General features: G+C 39.0%; 1 protein-coding gene across 1 annotated transcript in view; it reads right to left on the reverse strand.

The window, feature by feature from the left end:
* Window positions 1-23,125, reverse strand: part of Morc2 (MORC family CW-type zinc finger 2) — a 42,660-nt gene that overhangs the window by 15,725 nt on the left and 3,810 nt on the right. The window contains exons 2-6 of the mRNA XM_055624295.1: window positions 19,196-19,249; window positions 13,828-13,862; window positions 6,386-6,454; window positions 5,793-5,883; window positions 2,804-2,912 (exon numbers count right to left, since the gene is read on the reverse strand). Coding sequence (XP_055480270.1) covers window positions 2,804-2,912; window positions 5,793-5,883; window positions 6,386-6,454; window positions 13,828-13,862; window positions 19,196-19,249 — 358 coding nt within the window. The remainder of the gene's footprint in view (window positions 1-2,803; window positions 2,913-5,792; window positions 5,884-6,385; window positions 6,455-13,827; window positions 13,863-19,195; window positions 19,250-23,125) is intronic.

The raw sequence follows: 23,125 nt of genomic DNA on the forward strand, positions 1-23,125 counted from the left end.
TTTATTGTAATAATTCCTCAACATATATAAAATTTGATGTTATGTCTAATTAAAAAAAAAAAAAAAAAAAAACTCCTTCAAAAATTTTCCCAGTGGCTTTAGCATGTCCTCATCCCTTGTTCCAAGTTAGCCATCCTTGCAGCCCCCAGCAGGGGTTTGGCTGAAGAGATTCTCTCTGAGCAGCAAACCAAATGAAGCACCTCATGGGTTCAAGCCAAATGCCCCACACATGAGACAAAGGAGAAATTCTGTATCTTAACACATGCCTGGGTGATAACTCATTAAGAGTTCTAACACTGCTGGTTTCTAAAAAGCTTCATGCTGAAATCACTCAACCACAGGGCTGGTTTGGACACATTCCTCCTGGACTGAAAATGATCTTATTTTGAAATCTTGGCAGAGTTTGCACTAGAGTACAATCCAAAACAGTGACCTTCTAGCACCAAGTAAGGAAAAAATTTCAATCTAGCTTTTCTACCAAGGGAATCAAGTTCCATTTGCATTCTGTGAACTTGTGTCTATACTGTCGCAGGTGAGGACAGCACCACCCTAAACTGCAGGCACCAATTTCACTATTGCTCCCACTTGGCACTTCTCCTTCAGTTTCTATGTCATCAATTTCCCAGTTTTTTTTTTCCTAGACTTTCTCCTCACCCACATCTTTTAATGTTGGCCTGCTTAGGTCAAGTCCTTCCCTTGCTCCACTTTCTTTTTTAAGTGATCATCTGGGACAAAAGATGTTGGAAAAAAAAAAAAAAAGAGGAAGAAGAGAGAAAAAAGAGAGAGAGAGAAAGGAGGGAGGGAAGCCAGCCTAGAGCTAATGTTGCCCCCAAACCTCAGACAGACTTCACTTTGCATGCCCCATACTAACTTACACTGCCCTCCCTTCAGATGGTCCACTACCTCCAACTGCCACACCAGAACCTGCAAGTCTCTCTAATCCTTTCCGTTCCCCCTCCAATAATCATCATATACTGTATCAGTGAGTCTTACACTCTTAAAGGTTACTCCATTTCTCTCACCTCCCACCTTTCTACCATAAACAGAACCTCTCAGCTGGTCCACTCCAAATCTTTCTAATCCAATCACTGCAAAGTAACCACATAGACGTTTTAAAAGAGAATCTAACACTAGGCACTGCTTGATTGAAATCCCATCCACTCAAAGAAAGTCCTGAGCATTACCCCAACCTGGCCATGCCCTGTTCTCTGAAGACTACCTCTTTCCCCAGCACCAACCTCAGGGGCTTAAGAAAGATGATGCTTTTACTGACTTCAAGACTCCTTCACCAGGCAACATTTCTGAATAGCATAGCCCAGGCTATCTTCCTGTCCTATCTTCTCCTAGAAGTTTGCTCTTTATAGCTTCAGTGCATCTCTCTCCAAATATGCTGGATAAGGTAACAAACCTCATCTCGTAGGTAAAAAGTTCACGGATTGGTTAAATAAAATGCTAGGAAAAGGTTCCCATTTTAATATCAATTAGTTTGTCACAAATTTATGCTTAGATCTTAACAGAAGTACAAATTCAATCACTGCTAACAAACAGAGGAGTAGATTGAAATTCTCAATTGAACCATCTACTTATGTGACAGCTATGAATCTTTCTACACATCCCAGGTCCCTCTCAAGCTCTGGCCTCCATTACTCATACCTGGAAGGAAGCTGGACAGACCTTCTGTACACCCACACTAAGAAACAGCTACTGACAAGCACAGTGGTATGTGCCTTTAATCCCTACACTGAGGAGACAAAGGCAAGTGGATCTCTGTGAGTTTCAAAGCCACCTGGATCTATGTTCTACCCAACCAGAACTACACAGTTAGACCCTGTCTCAAAACAAACAAACAAACAAACAAACAACCTGCCGATGAGTATTTGAGCCACCAGACCACTAAGAGAATCAGCTAGGTTTCTGTTTTGCTCACACAATTAATAACCAAAAAATAAAAAATAAAAATTTTTTTTAAATGTATATGAATGTTTTGCTTGCATGTGTGTCTATGTACCACATGTATACTTGGTGCAGAGACAGGCCGAAAGAAGAGGATATCAGATCCTCTGGAACTGAAGTTACACAGTTGTAAGCTGTCATGTGGGTACTGGAATTGAAACCTGGTCCTCAGTGCTCTTAAATGCTGAACTGTCTCGTCAGCCCCTACCACCAATATATTCTAAAAGCAAGATTGATTCCTAAGTCTCTCTTCCAAGGACAGTAATAATCACTGAGGCAAGGAGCAGCTGTTAGTGAGACCAGGTGGAAGGTGCTGATAACAATGAGCTCATACTTCACACTTACCTGTTTCACCACCTGCCTGGTTAGAGTCTGACTCATGGCTTCTAAGTTAGATCAACACATTTCCTCAAAAAGAAAATGTGTTCACGACATACTCCACAAAATAATCATAAAGGAAAGACACTGATGTTCTATTATTACTACCAGCTATAATTTCCAATCAGTTAGGGAAGCCCAAAATACCCGCCCTGACAACAGTTCTTCATGCCGACATCCACCACAGAAACGGACAATCCTGCAAATAAGGAAAAGCTTCAAACCCAACTCTCATGTCTTGCCACTTCAGTCTCATTCTCAGAAACAGAACGGCATCACTGAAGTAACTTGAGGTTTCACTTCCTCTCATATAAAGGTATTACCTGCCTTACTACCTTCAATCAATGCATCCATCCATCTCATCGTGGAATAGCAGGCACCTGCTCCAGTTCTACAGCTTCAAGGAGCCCAGAACCACAGACAAACCCAGTAAATGTCAAGAAACAACTCAGGCCACAAAAATAAAACCTACTTCATCAATGCCTTCTTCCTCATGAAAGGTACGAGACAGGAAAAGACAGGTCATGGTGTCTTCCTTCTTAGTGAAGAGGATAAAATCCTTTCCAATCCGCATTGAGCCCCTGAAAGCGAAACAAAGAACAGATTATTCCCAAGAACTCAAAGCTCATCTGAAAAGGGAGCACACCTTCATGGCATAAGCAGATCAGAGGGCTCTCCTCAAAACTGTCAATGGTCCCAGTCCCGAGGTGAGTTGCACAACCCTTGTTCCCTTCCATTCAGCCAGCACTCCTTGCTGCGCCTTCCTAAGGGTCTCTAATTCCTTAGTCTATAACCTATAACCTCCTTAAACAAACTTCCATTCTAGTCAAGGGTTTTGAGTTTCTCACAATCCTTCTAGAAAATATTCACTCAGGCCACAGGCCCTGGGTTAGGATCCCCCCTACCCTCAACTTATGGCTACAACCCTAAACAATCGAACTGCTTGAAATCTAGGTTCATGGGCTTCTCTGTAACATCCTCAAATTCCACTCCAGCAGCTGACACCTTGAACACATTATCTTCTTTTGGGCTACACCCTCTTCCTATCCTGTCCTTCCTTCACTAACACAAAATCTCCTATGCATTCATCAAATGGCAACATTGCCAAGAGAAGAGTCAAAGACTAGTCTCACAGTCCTTCAAAAACCAGTATGACTGCAACACTTACCAAACACAAACGCTAACTTTTTTTGATAACGTCATCAGTTCAAAAAGGCCATGTCCAGTAACTCTAGCCATTCTCAACCTGAGAATGCTTTGCTACTTTAAGCTTATTCTACAGCCTTAAGTTTGTGTTCTATAAGGAAAAAGTTTGAAGCTTGTCAATACAGCAGAGTGATAGAACACTTGCCTTGTGTATACAAGAATCTGGGTTCAATCCCCCCAAAAAAATCAATGAAAAACAAAACATCTGGCAAAAGTCTAAATGGAATCAATGGCTTCCTTTCTGTTTGGCCATGATAATCCTTCTACAGAACAGGTTCAGACAGGCTTTTCCAGGCAGAACAGGGCAGGGCAGACATATGAAGCAGCAGTAGAAGGACTTTCCACTCAACAAAGAGGCTGTTTAGTTTCTCTTTTTCTGAGCAGCTTCTGGGCTTTATGACTATTATCTCATTAGTTCTTACAACAACCCCTGGAGAAGACAATGGCAGTAAGTCTCATTAAACTCTATATACAATCCAGCCTGGCATGCCAGGCAGACAAGCAAATGACATGTCTCACTTCCCAAGTACTCAGGAAAACTCCCAAGACACTCCACAGATTCCCTGAGGGCTGCCAATTCCCCTTTTCCTGAGGACAGGGCTCATTTCCCTAAAATCTCAGTATACTTCCTCCTTCCCTGCAGCTTACGGACAGCACAGCCCTTACTTAGCAAAACTTTCGTCACACTTTTTTGTTGTTGTGGGTTAGGCTGTTTCTGATCCTGACTGTAGGGTCTGATTAGCAGCCTTCCTTGCTCAATCCTATGTTCACCACAAGCCACCTCATTTAACTTCTAAACTTTGAACACTAGATGGCTCCAGTTCAATGGGACCTTCAAAAAAGCCCCCAAAACATGTTGATAACTGCATTCTAACTCTGTGCATGTTCTAAGCACTTTCTGAAGTCACATTTATTGGCTCCTAAGGGAGAATATCAGAAATTAGAACCTCATTTTCTAGGTTAGGAAACAATCAGAGAGGTTAAAGCTGAGCCTGCAGAACTGATAGGACTATCAAGACCTCAGTTTCAGAGGTCTTAGATTACCTTCTCAGAATCTTCTGGAGAAGGGTCCCACTATGATCATAAACTAGGGAATCTCAAAGCAATACGAGAACTTGATCCTTAACTATTTGATAAGTATGATCAATTTACGAGAAGCCACAACTTCAGTGACTAAATGGCTGGATTGAGAGCGGAACCTTTGTCTGACCTAAGTGAAATAGACAGTCGCTCCCATTTTCTAATCAGAAAGACCTGATTCATATTTCCCCTTTTCACATAAACACCTTTACACCCACAGGTAAGTCACTTTACTCCTATACATCTCAATTTATTCATCTGAGAATGTTAATAAAACCCACTGATCATAGGTTAAAGTGAGGCTTAAATGATATCATCCATATGAAGTTTAGCACAGTACCTCTCGGCACATGGTAGGTACTTATTAACATTTGGTTCCTGTCCTGAGAACAAATCAAAGCCCAGGCACAAGGCCAATGGTCCCTTTGGAAACACTCTTTTCCACACCCAACGTATAATGCACATGAGGCCCAATCAAGGCTGCTGACAGATCAAACCACAACTGTTTCTCAAATAAAACAACAACACATTTCCACAGCAAGGCTAGAACATGACTCATAATTCCACTTGCACAAACTCCAATTTCACTAAATTTTATTCCACCCAAAGGTATGTGCAGCTGGAAGTGAGCATTTCAGAAATAGAACCCCCCCCCACTCGAAACCAGAACACATTCCAAGCACTAAACAAGTGGGAACCAAGGTCTAAGGGATCAACAGAGTGAAGGCACTAGATGGGCATCCTCCTATATGACCCTGCAGGATGTCCACACAGACAGCTTACTACAAAAGAAAAACCCTGTTTCTTTTATCCACTCTGGATCCCTAGTGCCTGGCACAAGCATACTGATACACTTTGAAGTGACCTTGCCATCTCAGATATGCCCCAGGCCTAGAAAAATCCACCCACATCCTCAACCACAGAATTAAAAATAATCTTCAATAAGAGGAAAGAAAAAGTTCTAGAGAATAATGAGAATAATGTTTTAGATATTCATACTACTCAATATACTGAGCAAATTCAGGTGAACTGTTAGTAAACTACCCTCAATCATTACCCCTTTCTGACTCTATTGCTTCAGATTTATAGCCCTAGAGGAACAGACAAAGAGAAGAACAAGAGTGCATCATGTGATTTCTGTGTCCTGCCCTATGACAGGCTTCCAATATACGTACGATTTTAATCCATTGCCATACTGCCCAATTTGGGTGGACTCAGGAGTTCGTTTGGCTGACTTTCCAAACTGTATCACACTGGCAGCATCACCTCAAGTGGTAGACAAGAGAAAATAAAAAGTTAGCATTTCTCTCCCAGACTTCTCAAAGTCAGTGAATATGAGTCACGTTAAATACAAGCATAGCCATGTGCCAGTACAGCTGGATTTCTCTCCAAGGAAATTCAGTCATGAGGTGTATCCTTGCCTGGCCCATCAATAACACCACAGTGTCCTGTGTTGTTACAAGAGCATTGTGAACAGTCTCGGGACTAACCCTTGGTGGTGATGGCTCTATGATGTTGTGCAAGCTGATAAACGCATTGTCAAAGGAAAGGTAATCTAACTGATTTTAGGTTGACATTCATGTTGTCTGAACACCTCCCATGTTAGGACAAGACCTTGCAAACACACAGTGTAATTAAGCTTGAGATGTTGCAACAGGCTGTTCATTCCCCAGGTGGATCTTCTAGCCACAACAGTGAGGTCACAGAAAAGCAACTTCAATAGTCAACTGTAATTCTCTGCAAAAGAACAATCACCATAACCACTTACTCGGATCCATTCCTGCTCCATCATCCAAAAAGCAAAGCATAAATCCTCCTCGAAGATCCTCCCGCCTTTCTGTAAAAGAAGCAGCTGCCATTACTGGGCTGTCACCTCTTACAGGGCAACAACTTGGGTATGAACAGAAGGTGAACCGAAGTGAAGCCAAGTAAAAAGAGTTAGGTCAAATCTAGTTCTACTGGTACTAAGCTAGTGGGAGTTAAACTTTAGAGCCCTTGAAGATGTAAAGCTGCTCTAGTGATTTCTAATTTACAACAAAGCTTCTGAGAATCTATTAGAAGGGGCCAGTACTTAACCATATTCAAGACCACTGATATGCGTGGCCTTTATCTCTTTCTTCTCTTTATTTGATTTATTATTACATCTGCCCAATGCCATGGATCCCAAGTCATTCAAGTAGTCTATTATGTGCCATACCTTATAAACCATTCACTCAATAAGGTTCCTTCCTTTGTGATTTAAATCTGGGGTAACATTCAAAATAATGATGCCAGATGGAATGTGAGTATAATGGTGACAGCTAAAAGATGAATTACTGTTTTATATAGAATCAGCTCTAGGTTAAATGCAGAGTACGACTATCTGTAGTCACTGTCATGTCCCCTCCTAGATATAAGACCTTGAAAGGAAGCAAGATGATACAAGATGCAGCAAGAGGTTCTTGGTTCTGGGCTAGTCCTACCTAGTCAGATTACAGTCCCCTAGTAATAAGTTACAGAACAGCTGTGGCAGAGGTTCTAGGCACAACAGACTGTGCCGGCCATCCCAGTAAGTAGATGAATAATTTTCTTAGTAACTGTCTTATGTAGCACCAAGTGGCAACTCATAGCAGGCAGTAACAGTGGAGAAAACATTTAAAGACTATACCAATTTTCAAGGTGCCTTTTAACTCAATGAAATCTACATAAACAATGGGAATCTGATGTGCAGGCATAAAACAGAGAAGAGAGGGAGGCAGAAGTACAAGCAGGGGACACAAACAAACCATGTAAAGAACCTGTCCAGTACAGATGCTGTTCATAGTCTACTGCTCAGCACAAGAATAAAAGTAACACTTCTAAAAAGGAGGAAGTCAGTATAAATCAATCTAGGGTGAAGCCCAAGGCTACTTTGAAGCCTGCTCCTTAAAGGAGAGACCAAGCTTCACTTCACTTAGTACAATTATCTACCCAGCAAATCTGTTTTAAATGCTTTTTGTCCTCCCCGCAGGGTAAAACTAAGTGAACCATGACTGCCCTCTGCTAAATAGAAAACTAATGTAAATTAAAATACTGTTTTAGATGGAACACAAACCACAAAGATTTTCAAGTATCACTCAATGTTCAGGAGACTCTCAATACAAATGCCTCTTGAAAGTTCAAGTCCTGAAAGATCCTAGTAGATGAGAACATTTTCCCTAAGGCAGTACCTCTTATCAAAATCTGATAACCCAAGTGAAATGTGGCAAGCAGGAACAAGGGCTTTTTGTTGTTGTTCCTGTCTTTAAAGTATTAAAAGACTGCAAAGTTTCCATCTATAAAAAGCAGTATCACATGGAGACTCAAATCGGGTCGAGTACGAAGGCAGCACTGTCCTAGGGCCCACCAGAGAGGTTTGCTATATACCATGCCATAAAAATTATGTGAAGACTGATTTGGGATTAAAAACTGTTCTGAGCCAAATGTATTTGAAAAATGGCCCCAAACCACTGAAACTCCTTGAATAATGCTTAAAAAGTTACTTCAACTGTGCATTCAAGTTCTCCTAGTTCAAAGATTTATCTCAAAGTTTTTTTGTTTTTGTTTTTGTTTTTTCACGGACAGAAGATTCAGTGTTTAAGAGAACATAGTGCTCTTGCAGAAGACCTAAATTCAGTTCTCAGGAACCACACCCAGTGGCTCACAACCACCAATAATTCCAACTCTACAGGTTCTCTTCTGGCCTCCATGTTCCCCACCCCACATTTGTGGCATATACTGAGGCAGAGAGAGACAGACAGAAAGAAATATTTTTTAAAAGTTTCTTCATGCATTTTGCAATACTGTTAAGACCACAGTGCCCGGGGTTGGCCTAGAACTCCCTATGTAGTAGAGATGATGGAACTGATTTCCTACCTCTAACCCCGTAGGGCTGGAATTAATGGCATGTACCACAACACCCAGCTCCTTACTGTTCCCATGAGGTCCAGTTATCTGTCTGTAACCATTTATAGTGTGCTCTTTCTTAAATTAAATATTAGGTTCTTAGAGCAAAGACCTTAACTCACCCTCTGGACTTTTCCCAAAGCACATTGATCACTCCATTTATAATCTAACTTTCCTTCTTTTCTTTTTTTTTTGGAGGGGGGAGGGGGGTTTGAGACAGGGTTTCTCTGTGTAGCCTTGGCTATCCTGGAAATCACTCTGTAGTGAGCCTTGAACTCACAGAGATCCAACTGCCTCTGCCTCCCAAATGCTGAGATTAAAGTTATGCACCACTACTGGTCAGCCTGAATTTCCTTCTAAAATTTACCCAATGAAGGTTGTAGAAGAGAACAAAGATGATCTTTTCTTTATAACTTCTTACAAAGACTCAGCTACGAGGATGTGTTCCTTCAATATCACTTAAAGCAGAGGCTCATTTTTCTTTTTCCTCTGCGTAATGGTTGGAACAGTCACTGTTTCTTTGAGAGGTGACTGTCAGCACTCCTGCAAGCACACTCAGCTACAGCATGGAAAAGTGGCACCATGTAGGAGATTTAGTAATCACCTTGAAGTCTCTAGCTATACTCCTTTTCTCGGTTACTTTTGTCTAAAACGACACAGCGTGATCCTGTCTAAAACCAAAACCAAACTGTAACAAATCCAAAGTACATCTACCACTTTTCAACAAAAGGCTTTCAGAATGTCAGCAGGGTAGCTGATATGTAGACGGCCTGAACACTTTCTTTTCTCCGAAATACTGTAAGTACTTCATCTCTGTGTTTCATTCCTATTTATCAAGTGATTCCATGAAGTGAGTTATCTGGTAACTGTATATTCCACATAAATGCAGCCTTTCAAAAGTTAGGCATGTTGCTCAAAATATGACCAAAAACCTTTCAGATTTCAGAAAACAGTGTCAATAAAATTTATCACATTAGCCAAATTGGACTTAAGAATGGATTTCTATTCCATTTTTCAAGTTTTAGTATCAAAATGATCAAAAAAAGAGATGCTATAAATAATGAATAGACAAAAAAAAAACCCAAACAATTTAAAAAGTAAATAAAAGGTTAATGACAATGACTAAAAACTTTCACTGTTACCATCACTCTGGGAGAAAGATGATCTTACAAGGTAACATCAAAGTCAACTAAGCAAAACAGCAGAGGCTGTTTTAAGTGTCCAGTTTTAAGCCTAACATTTCAAAGAGACAGTCTATGACAGCCATTCTAGTTAACTCCAGATGTAGTCAGGTTGAATCCAGAAATGGAGGGCACACCTGTGAGGGGTTGTCTGCTTGCTTTGAAGTGGGTGGATCCACTTCTAATCTGGACCTTTTCGGTAGGAAGACTTTGATCTGGATCTTGAGGCGGGAAGATACACCTTTAATCTGGGACACACCTGCTGGAAGCCTATATAAGAACATGGAAGACAGAAGCTTTTGCTCTTTGCCTGCTTGCCCTCTCCTGGCTAGCATATCCACTCCTTCATTGATCCATTCCTTCACTACCATTAGAGTCTGCCTCTTTGGGATTCCAATGTATACTGCAGACTTGCTGGGGCATCCAGCCTTGTGGACTGATGAACAACTACTGAATTCTCGGATTTTCTGTTAACAAGTAGCCATTGTTGGATTAGCTGGAGATTCATTCTAGTAAGTTCTGTTACTCTACAGAAACCTGACTAATAGAAATTTTGATACCAGAAGTAGTTCTAGAACAACGGAAGTATAAAGATGAATCTTTTAAGTATCTGTAGCATGCTTTTCAATTTGCCAACACCTACAATTACTGAAACTTCTCCAGTTACCCCTTCTTCTGGAGAACCCATGGTATGAACTATAGTACAACCTTAAGGAGATAAATGCACTTGATTATCCTGATTTACTAATTATGAGTGGCAATGGATTTGGTGACTCTGAATATGAACTTTTGACAGTTTCGAGAAAAATAAGGAAAATAATGATGACTGGTTTATCTCTGGATAAACTGACGAAGGATAGGGATGAGTTACATGATAAAAATCAACCAACTTCTAGCATCTCAGATTATGGTGAAGGACAAAAAATAAAATTAAAAAGAACATAGTGATAAAACTGACCAGGTCTAGATGTGCATAAACAGCCTAAAGGTTTCTAAGTGTGCTCTACAGAATCTTCTCTCCAGCAGCCACAGGAGCTCAAGTTGTGGAAAATCAAACTGAAGCCCTCATTATAAGGCTGGCTGAATAACAGTGAAAACTCAAGTCCCAGCCTTGGAGGATGTCCATAGTTAAAATAACGGCATTAGTTGGTAGAGAATGACATCCTGTAATTTGGGATTGGGATTCGTGGGAGGGCCCTATTGAAGCCAAGAACTTTGAACCTTCCCATTCTCAAGGTTTTTTCACCTGAGGAAGTAGTTCTCTCAGCCCACCCCTTGAAATATTGCCATCTTCACCTTTGACTAAGGAAATTAATCCTTCATTGTCTGCTAAACCAGCAGTGACTTTCTCCGAAGGACAAATGGCCAGATGTCTAATTGTTCACTGATTCATGTCTGTAGCCAATGGATGGGCTGGATGATCAGGTACTTGGAAACAACATTGGAAAATTGGTGAGAAAGACATTTGGGGAAGAATAATACGGGTGGATCTCTTCAAGTGGGCAAAGGATGTGAAGATACTTCTGTCCCATGTAAATGCTCATCAAAAGGTGACTACTGCTGAGGAGAAGCTCAATAATTGAGTAGATAGAATGACCTGTTCTGTGGATAGTCAGCATCTTTCTCCAGCCATTCCTGTCACTGACCAATGGGCCCATGAGCAAAGTGGCCATGGTGGCACAAATGGCAGTTATACGTGCGCTTGACAACTCAGATTGCCATTCAACAAGTGACCTGGTTATAGCCAGTGCTGAGTGCCAGATCTGCTAACAGCAGAGACTAATACTGAGCCCCAGATATGACATCATTCCTAGGGTGACCAGACGGCAGACTGGATACATTGGACTACTTCCTCTGTGGAAAGGACAATGCTTTGTCCTTACTGGAGTAGACACTTATTCTGGTTATGGATTTGCCTTTCCTTCATGTAATGCTTCTGCCCAAACCACCATCAACAGACTTACACATGCCTTATCCACTGACATGGTACTCTACACAGTATTGCTTCTAACCACGGAACTCACTTCACAGCCAGAGAAGGGCAACAGTGGGCCTAAAATCATGGAATCCACTGGTCTTGCCATGTTCCTCACCATCCTGAAGCAGCTGGCCTGCTAGAAAGATGGAATGGCCTTTTGAAGACACAGTTACAGTGCCAATTAGGTGGCAGCATATGCTTTGAATCAGTGTCCAAACATGATACAGTTTCTTCCATTGCCAGGATCCATTAGTCCAGAAATCAAGAGGTGAAAAGGGGAATAGTTCCATTTACTATCACCACTAGCGACCCCACTAGGAAAATTTTTGCTTCCTGTTACTACAGACTTAAGTTCTGCTGGCCTCGAAGTTTTGGTTACAGAGTAGGCAAAGTTCCTGCTGGGAGCTACAACAAACAACCATTGAACTGGAAGCTCAGACTTCTCCCCTGACAACTTTGGGCTTCTGATGCCCTTAAGCCAACAGGCTAAGAAAGAAATAACAGGGTTAGGAGTAGTGACTGGTCCTGATTACCACCAGGGCATTGGATTGCTTCTCCACAATGGAGGAAAGAAGGATTATGTCTGGAGTGCAGGAGATCCTTTTAGAGTGTCTCTTGGTGCTACCATCTCCTGTGATTAAAGTCAATGGGAAATTACAACCTAATCCAAGCAGGATGACAAAGGGCACAGACCCATCAGGAATAAAGGTGGGTCACTCTTCCAGGAGGAAAAAAAAAAGACCTGCTGAGCTTTTGCCAAGAGTGGAAGAAATACAAAAAGGGTAATTAAGTAATTATAAATACCAGCTAAAGCCACAATGACCAGTTACAGAAATGAAGATTATAGTTGACATGTTATATTCTGTTAAGAACGTGTATGTACAGATATGTGTGTTTTCTTTCAATTTCCTTGTCATGTTACGTAACATCAATTAAGAAAGATCAATGGTTATCATTTGAGATACCAAAAGAATGTTCCCCAAGGGACACTGCCACCTTTTCTAAATTTATAAGTTTGAGGTTATACAAGGGATAGTTATATCATATTAGGTGTAAATGTGACCTGGTTAAATATATAATGTGTTTGCAATTGTATGTGGGATAGTTATATGTATGCATTATTAAAACCTGGTTATTGTTTTCATCTAGAAATTAATCAAGACATAAGTATGATTTGAGTGTCAAGTTGACAACCAAGAAAAGCCATCATAAGTCCACCCCTTGTCAACTTGACTACACCTGGAATTAATGGAAATCTAGAAATGGAGGGCACACCCATGAGGGATTTTCTGCTTGGTTTGAGGTGGGTGGATCCATTTCTACTTTATTTTGTTTTGGTGTTGTTTTGTTTGTTTTTTTTACTGAGACAAGAGTTTCTCTATGTAGCCTTGACTGTCCTGGACTCACTTTGTAGACCAGATTGGCCTTGAAATCAGAGATCTACCTGCCTCAGCCTCCCTGAGTGCTAGGATTAAAGGCATGTGCCACCAAGCCTGGCGGCAGCAGCAGCAACATCATCATCAACATCATCATCAACATCATCATCATCATCATCATCATCATCATCATCATCATCATCATCATATAATCTGGACCACTGAGGTAGGAAGACACATGACTTTGACCTGGATCTTGAGGCAAGAAGACACTTTAATCAAGGCCACACCTTCTGCTGGAACCTATACAATAAGGACATGGAAGACAAAAGGTTTTGCTCTTTGCCTATTTGTCTTCACCTTGCTAGCACATCCATTCCTTCAGTTAAGCTAGAGAACCCCAACCAAAACATGGTCTCAACATCTCTATAAACCAACTATTTAATGTAACTGATAGCAGCAACCTTCCAGGGAGGAATCTCTGCTACCAAGAGTAGTGAGGGACTAATTCCAACAAGATATTGCCTGGCAGAAAGATGACTAATACTGGGTTATTTTACTTCCCACTATTCTGTTCCCCTACTCTCATAAAACTCCTGGGTTCTAAGACTTATATGATCAGAGCGGCCCCATTTCTACCTATAACATGAAGTAATTCTGCCATCTCCGGGCTTCAGAAACCAGATACTTCTCACTCACTTCTTTGACACAGTTGAAAAAAAAAGTTAAGAAAAAGAAAACTTAGCAATAGAAGGTCTAAAGTCTGGCTTACCAGCATAAATGTCTATCCTCGTAGCATCAGCATCTCTGCAAAATTAAAGGGGGGAAAAACCTTGAGCTACAAATAAAAATATTAAGTATCAATCAGCAAAATACAATTATTTTAAGTGGAATCCATACAATTTGACTTGTTCAAGCTATGAAAAAGGCCATATATAAGTTTTGTTTTTACACTTGATCACACAATTTCCCTGACATATGTATGAACGATTTCAAGCTATTTCAATATTCCAAATTATTTAAGATACATGGCACACAGGTCCTCGATACAGTTTTACGAGTTTCATACATCCTAGTATCTCCATGCTCACTCTGTAGCTAAGGATGACTATTGCAGACTCCTGAGTCTTCATTGGTAAAAATCGAATGGTTGGTGGTTGGGATTTTCATTCTTTTAAAACAGATGAACTTGAACTTCAGATCTTAGTGCTTCAACCTCTTAAACACTGGGAATATAGCCGGGCATGGTGGTGCACACATGTAATCCCAGCACTCGGATCTCTGAGTCTGAGGCTAGCCTGGTCTACAAAGTTGAGTCCAAGACTGCCAAGACTACACACAGAGAGAGACCCTGTATGGAAAAAAACCAAACCAAACCAAACACCACATTGGGAATATAAGTGTGTCCCATCATGCTCAGTTTACAGTGCTAGAGATGGAACATAGAATTTGTGCATGTTAGGTACATATTTTACAAACTGAACTACATGCCCAACCTCTCTGGATATATTCCTTAAATGTTGATTTCACTATAAGAATTGTTTATGGTTCAGTAAGAATATTACTTGTCTGTGTGTTTGTGTACATGTTCATATATGTGAGTGTACCTGGGCAAGTGTGCATATGGAGACCAAAGGTTGATATTAGGTGTCTTCTTTCATTGCTCTCCACTTTTTACATTTACTTAATATCCTGTGTGCTAATATGCTGGTCATGGAGCATATGAGGTCAGAGGAAAATTTGGAAGAGTTGGTTCTTTCCTATCATGTATGTTCAAAATGGTCATCAGCTTGGCTGCAGACACCACTGAGCTATCTCATTGGAAGTTCTACCTTACTTTTACTGAACCTAGTTTTTAAAAATTCAGTTTAACTGTCTAGACAGCCAATGTCAGGGATTTTCTTGTCTCCTCATCCTCAAGCATTGGAGTTACAAGCATATACTCTCAGGCCAGGCCTTTACAAGTGCCGGGGACTTTGGTCCTCATTCTTGAATGGCAGCCATTCCTAGAGCACAAAATATTTCCCTTTACACACTAAAAAAAAAAAAAAAAAAAAAAAATCAAATACTTATTCCCTTTAACTCACTTCACTGCAACCACAAAAAGATATTCCAATTTTTCTATTTTTCCTTCTTACCAACATTTGAAAAGATATAATCCACCATAGGCCTCATGGCATAAACACTGTAATGAATAAATCAATTCCTGAGCCCACAATCTTTTTTATTATTATTATTACAATTTATTCACTTTGTATCTCAACTGTAGGCCCCTCCCTTGCTCGCCCCAAGTCCACTGATAAGGGTGATCCTCCCCCTCTACATAATCCTAGCCTGATAGGTCTCATCAGAAGTGTCTGCATTGTCTTCCTCTGTGGCTGGAAAGGCTGGCTCCCACCCCCTAAGGGGGAGGTGATCAAAGAGCCAGTCACTGAGTTCTTGTCAGAGACAGCCCCTGTTACCCTTCCTAGGGAGTCCATTTGGACACTGAGTTGCCATGGGCTACATCTGTGCAGGGGTTCTATGTTCTATCCATGCATGGTCCTTGGTTGGAGTATCAGTCTCAGAAAAGATCCCTGGGCTCAGATTTTTTGGTTCTGTTGCTCTCCTTGTGGAGCTCCTGTCTCCCCCCCACACCTTGCCCTGAGGTCTTTCTATCTCCCTTCTTTTATAAGATTCTCTGTACTCTGCCCAAAGTTTGGCTATGAGTCTTAGCATCTGCTTTGATACCCTGCTGGATAGTCTCTCAGAGGTCTCTGTGGTAGGTTCCTGTCCTGTTACCTGCTTTCTCCCTCTTCTGATGTCCACCCCATTTGCCTTTATGAATGCAGATTTAGCATCTTACCCAGGGTCTTTCTTCTTGCTTAGACTCTTTAGGTGCACAGATTTTAGCATGTTTATCCTATATTATAGGTCTAATATCTACCTATAAGTATATACCATGTGTGTCTTTCTGCTTCTGGGATACCTCACTGAGAATGATCTTTTCTAGTTCCCACAATTTACCTGCAAATTTCATCATTTCCTTGTTTTTAATTGCTGAACGGTATTCCATTGTGTAAATGTACCACAATTTCTGTATCCATTCCTCAACTGAGGGACATCTGGGTTGTTTCTAGATTCTAGCTATTACGAATAAAGCTGCTATGAAGATGGTTGAGGAAATGGCCTTGCTGTATACTTGAGCATATTCTGAATATATGCCTAGGAGTGGTACAGCTGGATCCTGAGGTAGCACTATTCCTAATTGTCTGAGAAAGCACCAGATTGATTTCCAAAGTGATTGTACAAGTTTACATTCCCACCAGCAATAGAGGAGGGTTCCCCTTTCTCCACATCCTCTCTAGCATGTGTTGTCACTTCAGTTTTTGATCTTAGCCATTCTGATGGGTGTAAGGCGCAATTCTCAGGGTTGTTTTGATTTGCATTTCCCTGATGACTAAGGATGCTGAGCATTTCTTTAAGTGTTTCTGTCATTCTATATTCGTCTATTGAGAATTCTGTTTCGCTTTGTAACCCATTTTTAAATTGGATTACTTGATTTGTTGCTGTTTAACTTATTGAGTTCTTTATATGAGCCCACAATCTTATCTTCCCTATTCTTGAAAGAAATCTCATTAGATTCCAGCATCAGCTGAAATCATACAAATCTGATTATGAATAATGACCTCTTGAAAGGCCTCGAGTTACATTAGTGCAATTCTACCAACTACAGATAAACAAAGGCACATTTTCATTGGTTTTAAATGAAAAATAAATTCCATTAAAAATTCACAGAGCTCTGGGAATGTAGATTAGTGGTACAGTACATGCTTAGTACACTTGAGGCCTGGGTTCAATTGTAGCACCAAAACCACAAAAAACTAAAAAAAGATATGCAAACCTATCTATGTACCTATGTATAAGCATACTCCAAAATATGAGGCTGAGAAGCTGAGGATGTAGTTCAGTTGGTACAGTGCTGGCTTAGCATGCATGAAACACTGGGCTCAATTTCCAGCATGGAGAAAAAGAAGAATGAGGAGTTTAAGGACATTCTACTCTGAGCTACAGGAGACCCTATCTCAAAACATTATCTGCTGCAGCAGCAGTACACTGTAGTTGCACTAAGTTAATAAGCAGCAATTTCAAACATAATTAAGTTAACTTTTTTAACTGCATGAAAAAATTATGAACTAATTAAGATTAAAACAAAATATGAATTTTGTAGTTAAATAATGTGTCATCTAGTACATTTCCATAGGCAGGTAACAAGCATATAGTAACAAAAGCAATGATAAAAGTCAAATATGATAACACACATCTGTAATGGCAACACTTAGGAGACTGAGGCAGGAGGATCTTATGCTATACAGTAAGGCCTGTCTCAAAAGACAAACAAAAAGTACTAACAGTGTATGTCAGCTGTACAGACATTACAAATTATAAGTTCAATAATGAGGATGTTTCAAATTCTACTATCAACTCCTACCCTCTTCTTCCTACATTAGTTATCAACATTAGTCAATAAATGTTTGAATTTTAGTTTATATTCAATACAACTAAGACAGTATTTTCATAATATAACTATAAATAGAATCTTATTTTTGAACTTAATTCTTTGTGAACAACCTCAAACTTTTATTTGGTCTTATACAGTAATACGAGTATTCTTCCAACACTACAAACATAATGTAAGAAAGGCTGAAACATGATTCCTTCCAAAAACTGCTGCTAACAATGGAAGAGTTAGCAGGCATAGTGGCACACAGCACACAGCATATGAGAGGCAGAGATCAGAAGATCTCTGTAAATTCAAAGTCAGCCTGGTCTACACAGTGAGAACCAGGATAACCAGTTACATAGTGAGGTCCTGTCTCAAAAATAACAAATAAAAAAAAAAAAAAAAAAAAACAACAAAAAAAAACCCCACAATGGAAGATATTGTTTAAAGAGCATCTACTTGCAATAAAACATGTATTTGGAAGATGTAGAACTCTGGCCTAGTTTTAAAGACATTCAGTGGTATAGGGGCAGCATAAATGAATATTCTTTTTTTAGTAATTTATTTTTATTAATTATAACTTATTCACTTTGTATCTCAGCTGTAGACATCTCCCTCATCCCCTCCCAATCCTGCTCTCCCTCCTCTGTTCCTCCCTTGTCCCTCCCCCAGGCCACTGATAGGGGCGATCTTCCTCCCCCTTCCATATGACCCTAGCTTATCAGGTCTCATCAGGACTGGATGCACTGTCTTCCTCTGTGGCCTGGTAAGGCTGTTTCCCTTCAGGGGAGGTGATTCAAGAGCTAGTCACTGAGATCATTTCAGACAGCTCCTGCTCCCCTTACTAGAAAACCCACTTGGAGACTAAGTTGCTATGGGCTACATCTATGCTATCTCCATGCATGGTCTTTGGATGGAGTATCAGTCTCAGAAAAGACCCCTGGGCTCAGAATTTTTGGTTCTGTTGCTCTCCTTCTGGAGCTCTAGTCCCCTCCAAGTCTTCCATCACCCCCTTCTTTCATAAGATTCCCTGTACTCTGCTCAAAGTTTCGCTATGAGTCTCAACATCTGCTTTGATATTGTTGGATAGAGTCTTTCAGAGGCCTTCTGTGATAGGCTCCTATCCTGTTCTGTTTGCCTTTCTGAATGTGGATTTAGCATCTTACCCAGGGTCCTCCTTCTTGCTTAGCTTCTTTAGGTGTACAGATTTTAGTATGTTTATCCTATATTGTATGTCTAATATCCACTTATAAGTGAGTATATACCATGTGTGTCTTTCTGCTTCTGGGATACCTCACTCAGGATAAAGAACAATTTAATATTATAACCTATATATCTCATTAGTTTTACTCTCAAGTTCCTATCTTAATTCCCTACTTCTCACAATTACCACACTCTAATACACAAGGGACAGCGGTTTGGAAGTGGTTAGTTTCCTATTTTTAGGCTAGATCACAAAGTAATGGATGAATTTAAAGCAATGAAGAAAAGTGTCAATTACTGTCCTAATAAAAATACGTGCTAACAAGTCTCTCAGGAGTTGCAACAAATACAACAAAAACGTTTTTTTTTTTTTTTTCAAGTCATCAGAGAGCAAAGGTCCTGATGATCCATAAAGTTTCCATTCCAAGCAATTACAGACTGGAAGGCTACATACCTTGCATTATCAACCAGTTCAGCAAGAGCACCGAACAAGAATTCATGAGTGGTTCTGAAATAATAAATTTTAAGAATCAATAAAAGAATTATGAACTAAACATGAGCCTTACACTTATAACATTTAAGCAGTTTTAGAAAAAAACCTAAAGTCCTCATGTGCAGTACTGATATACACTACTAAATTTAAACTTCTCCATAACATAAGCATTTCTAGAGCTAACTGCTCTTGAATCAAGAGCTGACATTTATTCAGAAATATTTATTCTTCCCATTTTTGAGAACCCTCCCCCCTTATAGAATCTTTAAATTTCTACATGACTGTTGAAAGTAACGACAGTATTTATCTTTCATTGCTTTAAGCAACTAAGAGTTTCTACACTGGAGGAACTAGAAACATACATCCTAACAGGTAAATATCTTTAATTCTGAATAGGTATATTTACTAAACCCAAACTTTCAGAAGCTTCTAGAAGAGAAAACTGAAGCCTCTACTTAAAAAAACTAATCTTCCCAGAAGATTACATCAAATTTTTATCCTTCCAGAAGAATTTGATTTAAAAACAAACAAAAAAGGATCCTAGACAAAGACCTGGTTTTAGCCACCATCTACGAAGTCAAAATTATCTATAATATCTCTCTTTGAAAATAAGTATTTTTGTTTATCAGGGGCACAAAAGAATGAGTTTCCTCTTTGCACTGGTACAAATCACACACAGGTATTTATAACACAAAATACTAAAAGGTATGCTCAATTTACCCTTTCTTAATTCATGTAATTTCTACAACAGTCTTCATTAAATACAAAGTAGAAAAGGTCTACATAGAACCATAAAGAAAACCAGCTTGACTTTTAAAGTAAATAGAAAGTAACAAACTATACTCAATTTTAATAAAGTATTGTTTTTTTCAGTTTTAGTCAATAGTCAAGGTGACATTTTCTAAAAATTGAAATATAACACTAATACCTAGCATTTAATATCTTGGACCACTTAAATTGTTTTAGACACACGGTAAATCATTTGTTTATAAAAACTCCTAACGTAACTATACAGGAAAACTTATTTTCATCACCTAGTCTTCGTTTTTTTTAATCGTGAACTTTTAATAACTGTTTAACTATCACTTCCTAGATTTTAGTAAGAAAATTTCTTCCATGAGATCAGTGAATGTATCTGTTGCTATTCCAAAGGCGGACCAAGAAATATGTTGTAGCAAGACAGACTTTTCTTTCTTTCTTTTTTTTAAATCACCAATTCACTGATGGAATGGAGTTTAAATTCTTTTGGCTAAAATCCAAATGTTAAGTATTTCACATGTAAGAATAAAACTTCTAAAAGAAAGTTTTCTAAAAGAAAACCTCCCTTAAAAAGCCATCTCTTGGGCTTTTGTAAGAGGTTAAGAGCACTGGCTGTATATCCAAAGGTCCTGAGTTCAACTCCCAGTGACCACATGGTGGCTCATAATCATTTATAATGAGATCTGGTGCCCTCTTCTGGCATGCAGGCACACATTCAGGCATAATACTGTATAAATAATAAATAAATAAAATATAGTTTAAAAAAGCCATCTCTTTATTTTAAATACTTAAGTGTTTATAAGCTATGGCAGCAATGCCTATATTTCCAGGAGCCTATAATGACAAAATTCAAGCAGTAGCAAGATGAAGAATTCAAGGCCTGCCTGGACTATGTAGCAAGATACTGTAAAAAAAAAAAAAAAAAAAAAAAAGTAAATTTCAAATTTTATTACTTGAAAATCATAAAGCATAGATATTTACATTACAATTCATAGAAGCAGCAAAATTATAGTTATGAATAGTAACGAAAATACTTTTTCGGTTGGGAGTCACATACAATGAATGTATTAACAGGGCGCAACATTAGGAAGGTTGGGTGCCACTGGTACAGGTCGGCACAGTATTTGTCTAGCATGCAAAGGCCTTATATTTAATCCTCACCAGAGAGAGAGATTGGAAAATTAAGGTGAATTGTTAAAGATAATGTAAAAGCCAACCTAGAGACAGAGGCTTTAGATCAGTGCCTGAGTACTTGCCTAGCATGCATAAGGCCTGAGATCCCTAGTACTATAAAAAGACAAAAAAGTCAATCTATAGCCAGCCATTATGGCACACAACTGTTAATTCCCTAAGTCTGAGTGAGGATGATGACAAGTTTTAGGCAAGTCTAGGCTATATAGCTAAATCCTGTCTTAAAAAAAAAAATTATTCTAAAAAATTACTCTAGCTTTGAGCAGGGGCTGTATTACAGTTAGTAAGCTTTCAATGAGGTAAAATTATTACTAATTCAACTATCCCAGTATCTCACCATGATGACCTGAAATATAGTCAAACACTGGCAATTTTTCATAGTCTCTACAGAGACTGAAATTACTTTTTTAAAAAGAGGAAACTCAAATATTTGTTCCCAAGTTTCTGGTCATCTTCCTGTCTCATGTAAGCTAGAAAATTACATGATTATCAGGTTTCTATACAATCCAGACTGATGTGTAGAAATATAAAATAGCCAATTTTATTTTTAATAAAGTTCATTTATTTAAACATGAACATGTTTTTAACATAAGCCAATGAAACTCAAAAATATAAGTCTCTGGAGTATGGTAATAAGAGCAGAGTATATTAATAAGACTACAAACTGTATTAGAATGGAGTACCAATCCACTTATAAAATAGAGCTCAAATTCTTCTGGCTTAAAAAAAGATGAGATTTCTGGGCTGGGGATGTAGCTCAGTTGGTAGGGTACCTGACTAACATGTACAACATGATCAGAAGTTCAAATTAATCTTTAGCTACTTATCAAGTTCAAGGTCAGCCTGAGCTAAATAAGACCTTGTCTCAAAAAAAATAAAAAATAAAAAGGTTTCTGGCCTTTAGTTGTAAAAACTGTAAATAAGAATTATGGGGGAAATTATAACACCCTTCGCCAGAAGAACAAAAAAATTATCAGAACCACTACTTCCAATTGTTTCATATAAAAATGAGATATTCAGAATTCAGTAGGAGACTACTCAAAGAGCAAGCACAAATCACTCCTAGTTAAGATTTCACTGTACTCTTCACAGAGTTTTGAAATGTGCTCTATACATATAAAATCTAAGAAAAAAATTTCCTCAAATTTTGTTGCTACCAGTATGAGCGGGATTTTATACATACATATTTCACAGGCACTAATAGATATTAAAATGTAGCTAAGGAGTATTTTTATGTGGTAGTACACATCATTAAAGGGCCTTTTGTGTTCTTGGTAAAATCAGAAACTATACTTAGAATCTCAAGCGATAAATGGAGCTGTTCTAAATATTTCTTAAAAATCAGAAAAATACACAAAGATGTATGAGTTTCCTTTTTTGCCAAATATTTCATAAAGTATATATCCTGCTGTAGATATGAGTAACTATTTTTTCAGTCAGGCATGGTAGTGCACGCCTTTGATGCCAGCACTTGGGAGGCAGAGGCAGGCGGATCTCTGAGTTCGAGGTCATCCTGGTCTGTTTAGTGAGTTCCAGGACAGCTGGGGCTACACAGAAACCCTGTCTCAAAAAAATAACAAAATAACCTTCTTCATAGACCTAAATATCATTTGCACATTATCCAAGGTCAGTTAATTGGTAAAACACAAAGGCTTTTTATAAACTAATACTTTCAATCATGATATTACCACTTGTGACCCAAAAGAAACAGTTTTTCAGCCCAGCATTTCCAACAATAAACTGACATGTTTTTAGCTTGTTATATAAAAAAATGGTTTCTCTAATTAGTCAACCTGAATTTAAACCAAAAAAGTTGTCCACAAGCTCTAAACCATAAAAATTTTTGCTGAGCTTTTTAATACAATGACAATAGTTGAAAGCTAGTGCCCCACACCCTTAATCTCAGCACTAGGGAAGCAAGGAAAAGCAAGAAACTCTGTG

This window comes from Psammomys obesus, unplaced genomic scaffold (genome assembly GCF_907164565.1).
Source record: "Psammomys obesus unplaced genomic scaffold, mPsaObe1.curated_primary_1811, whole genome shotgun sequence".
Lineage (NCBI taxonomy): Eukaryota > Metazoa > Chordata > Mammalia > Rodentia > Muridae > Psammomys > Psammomys obesus.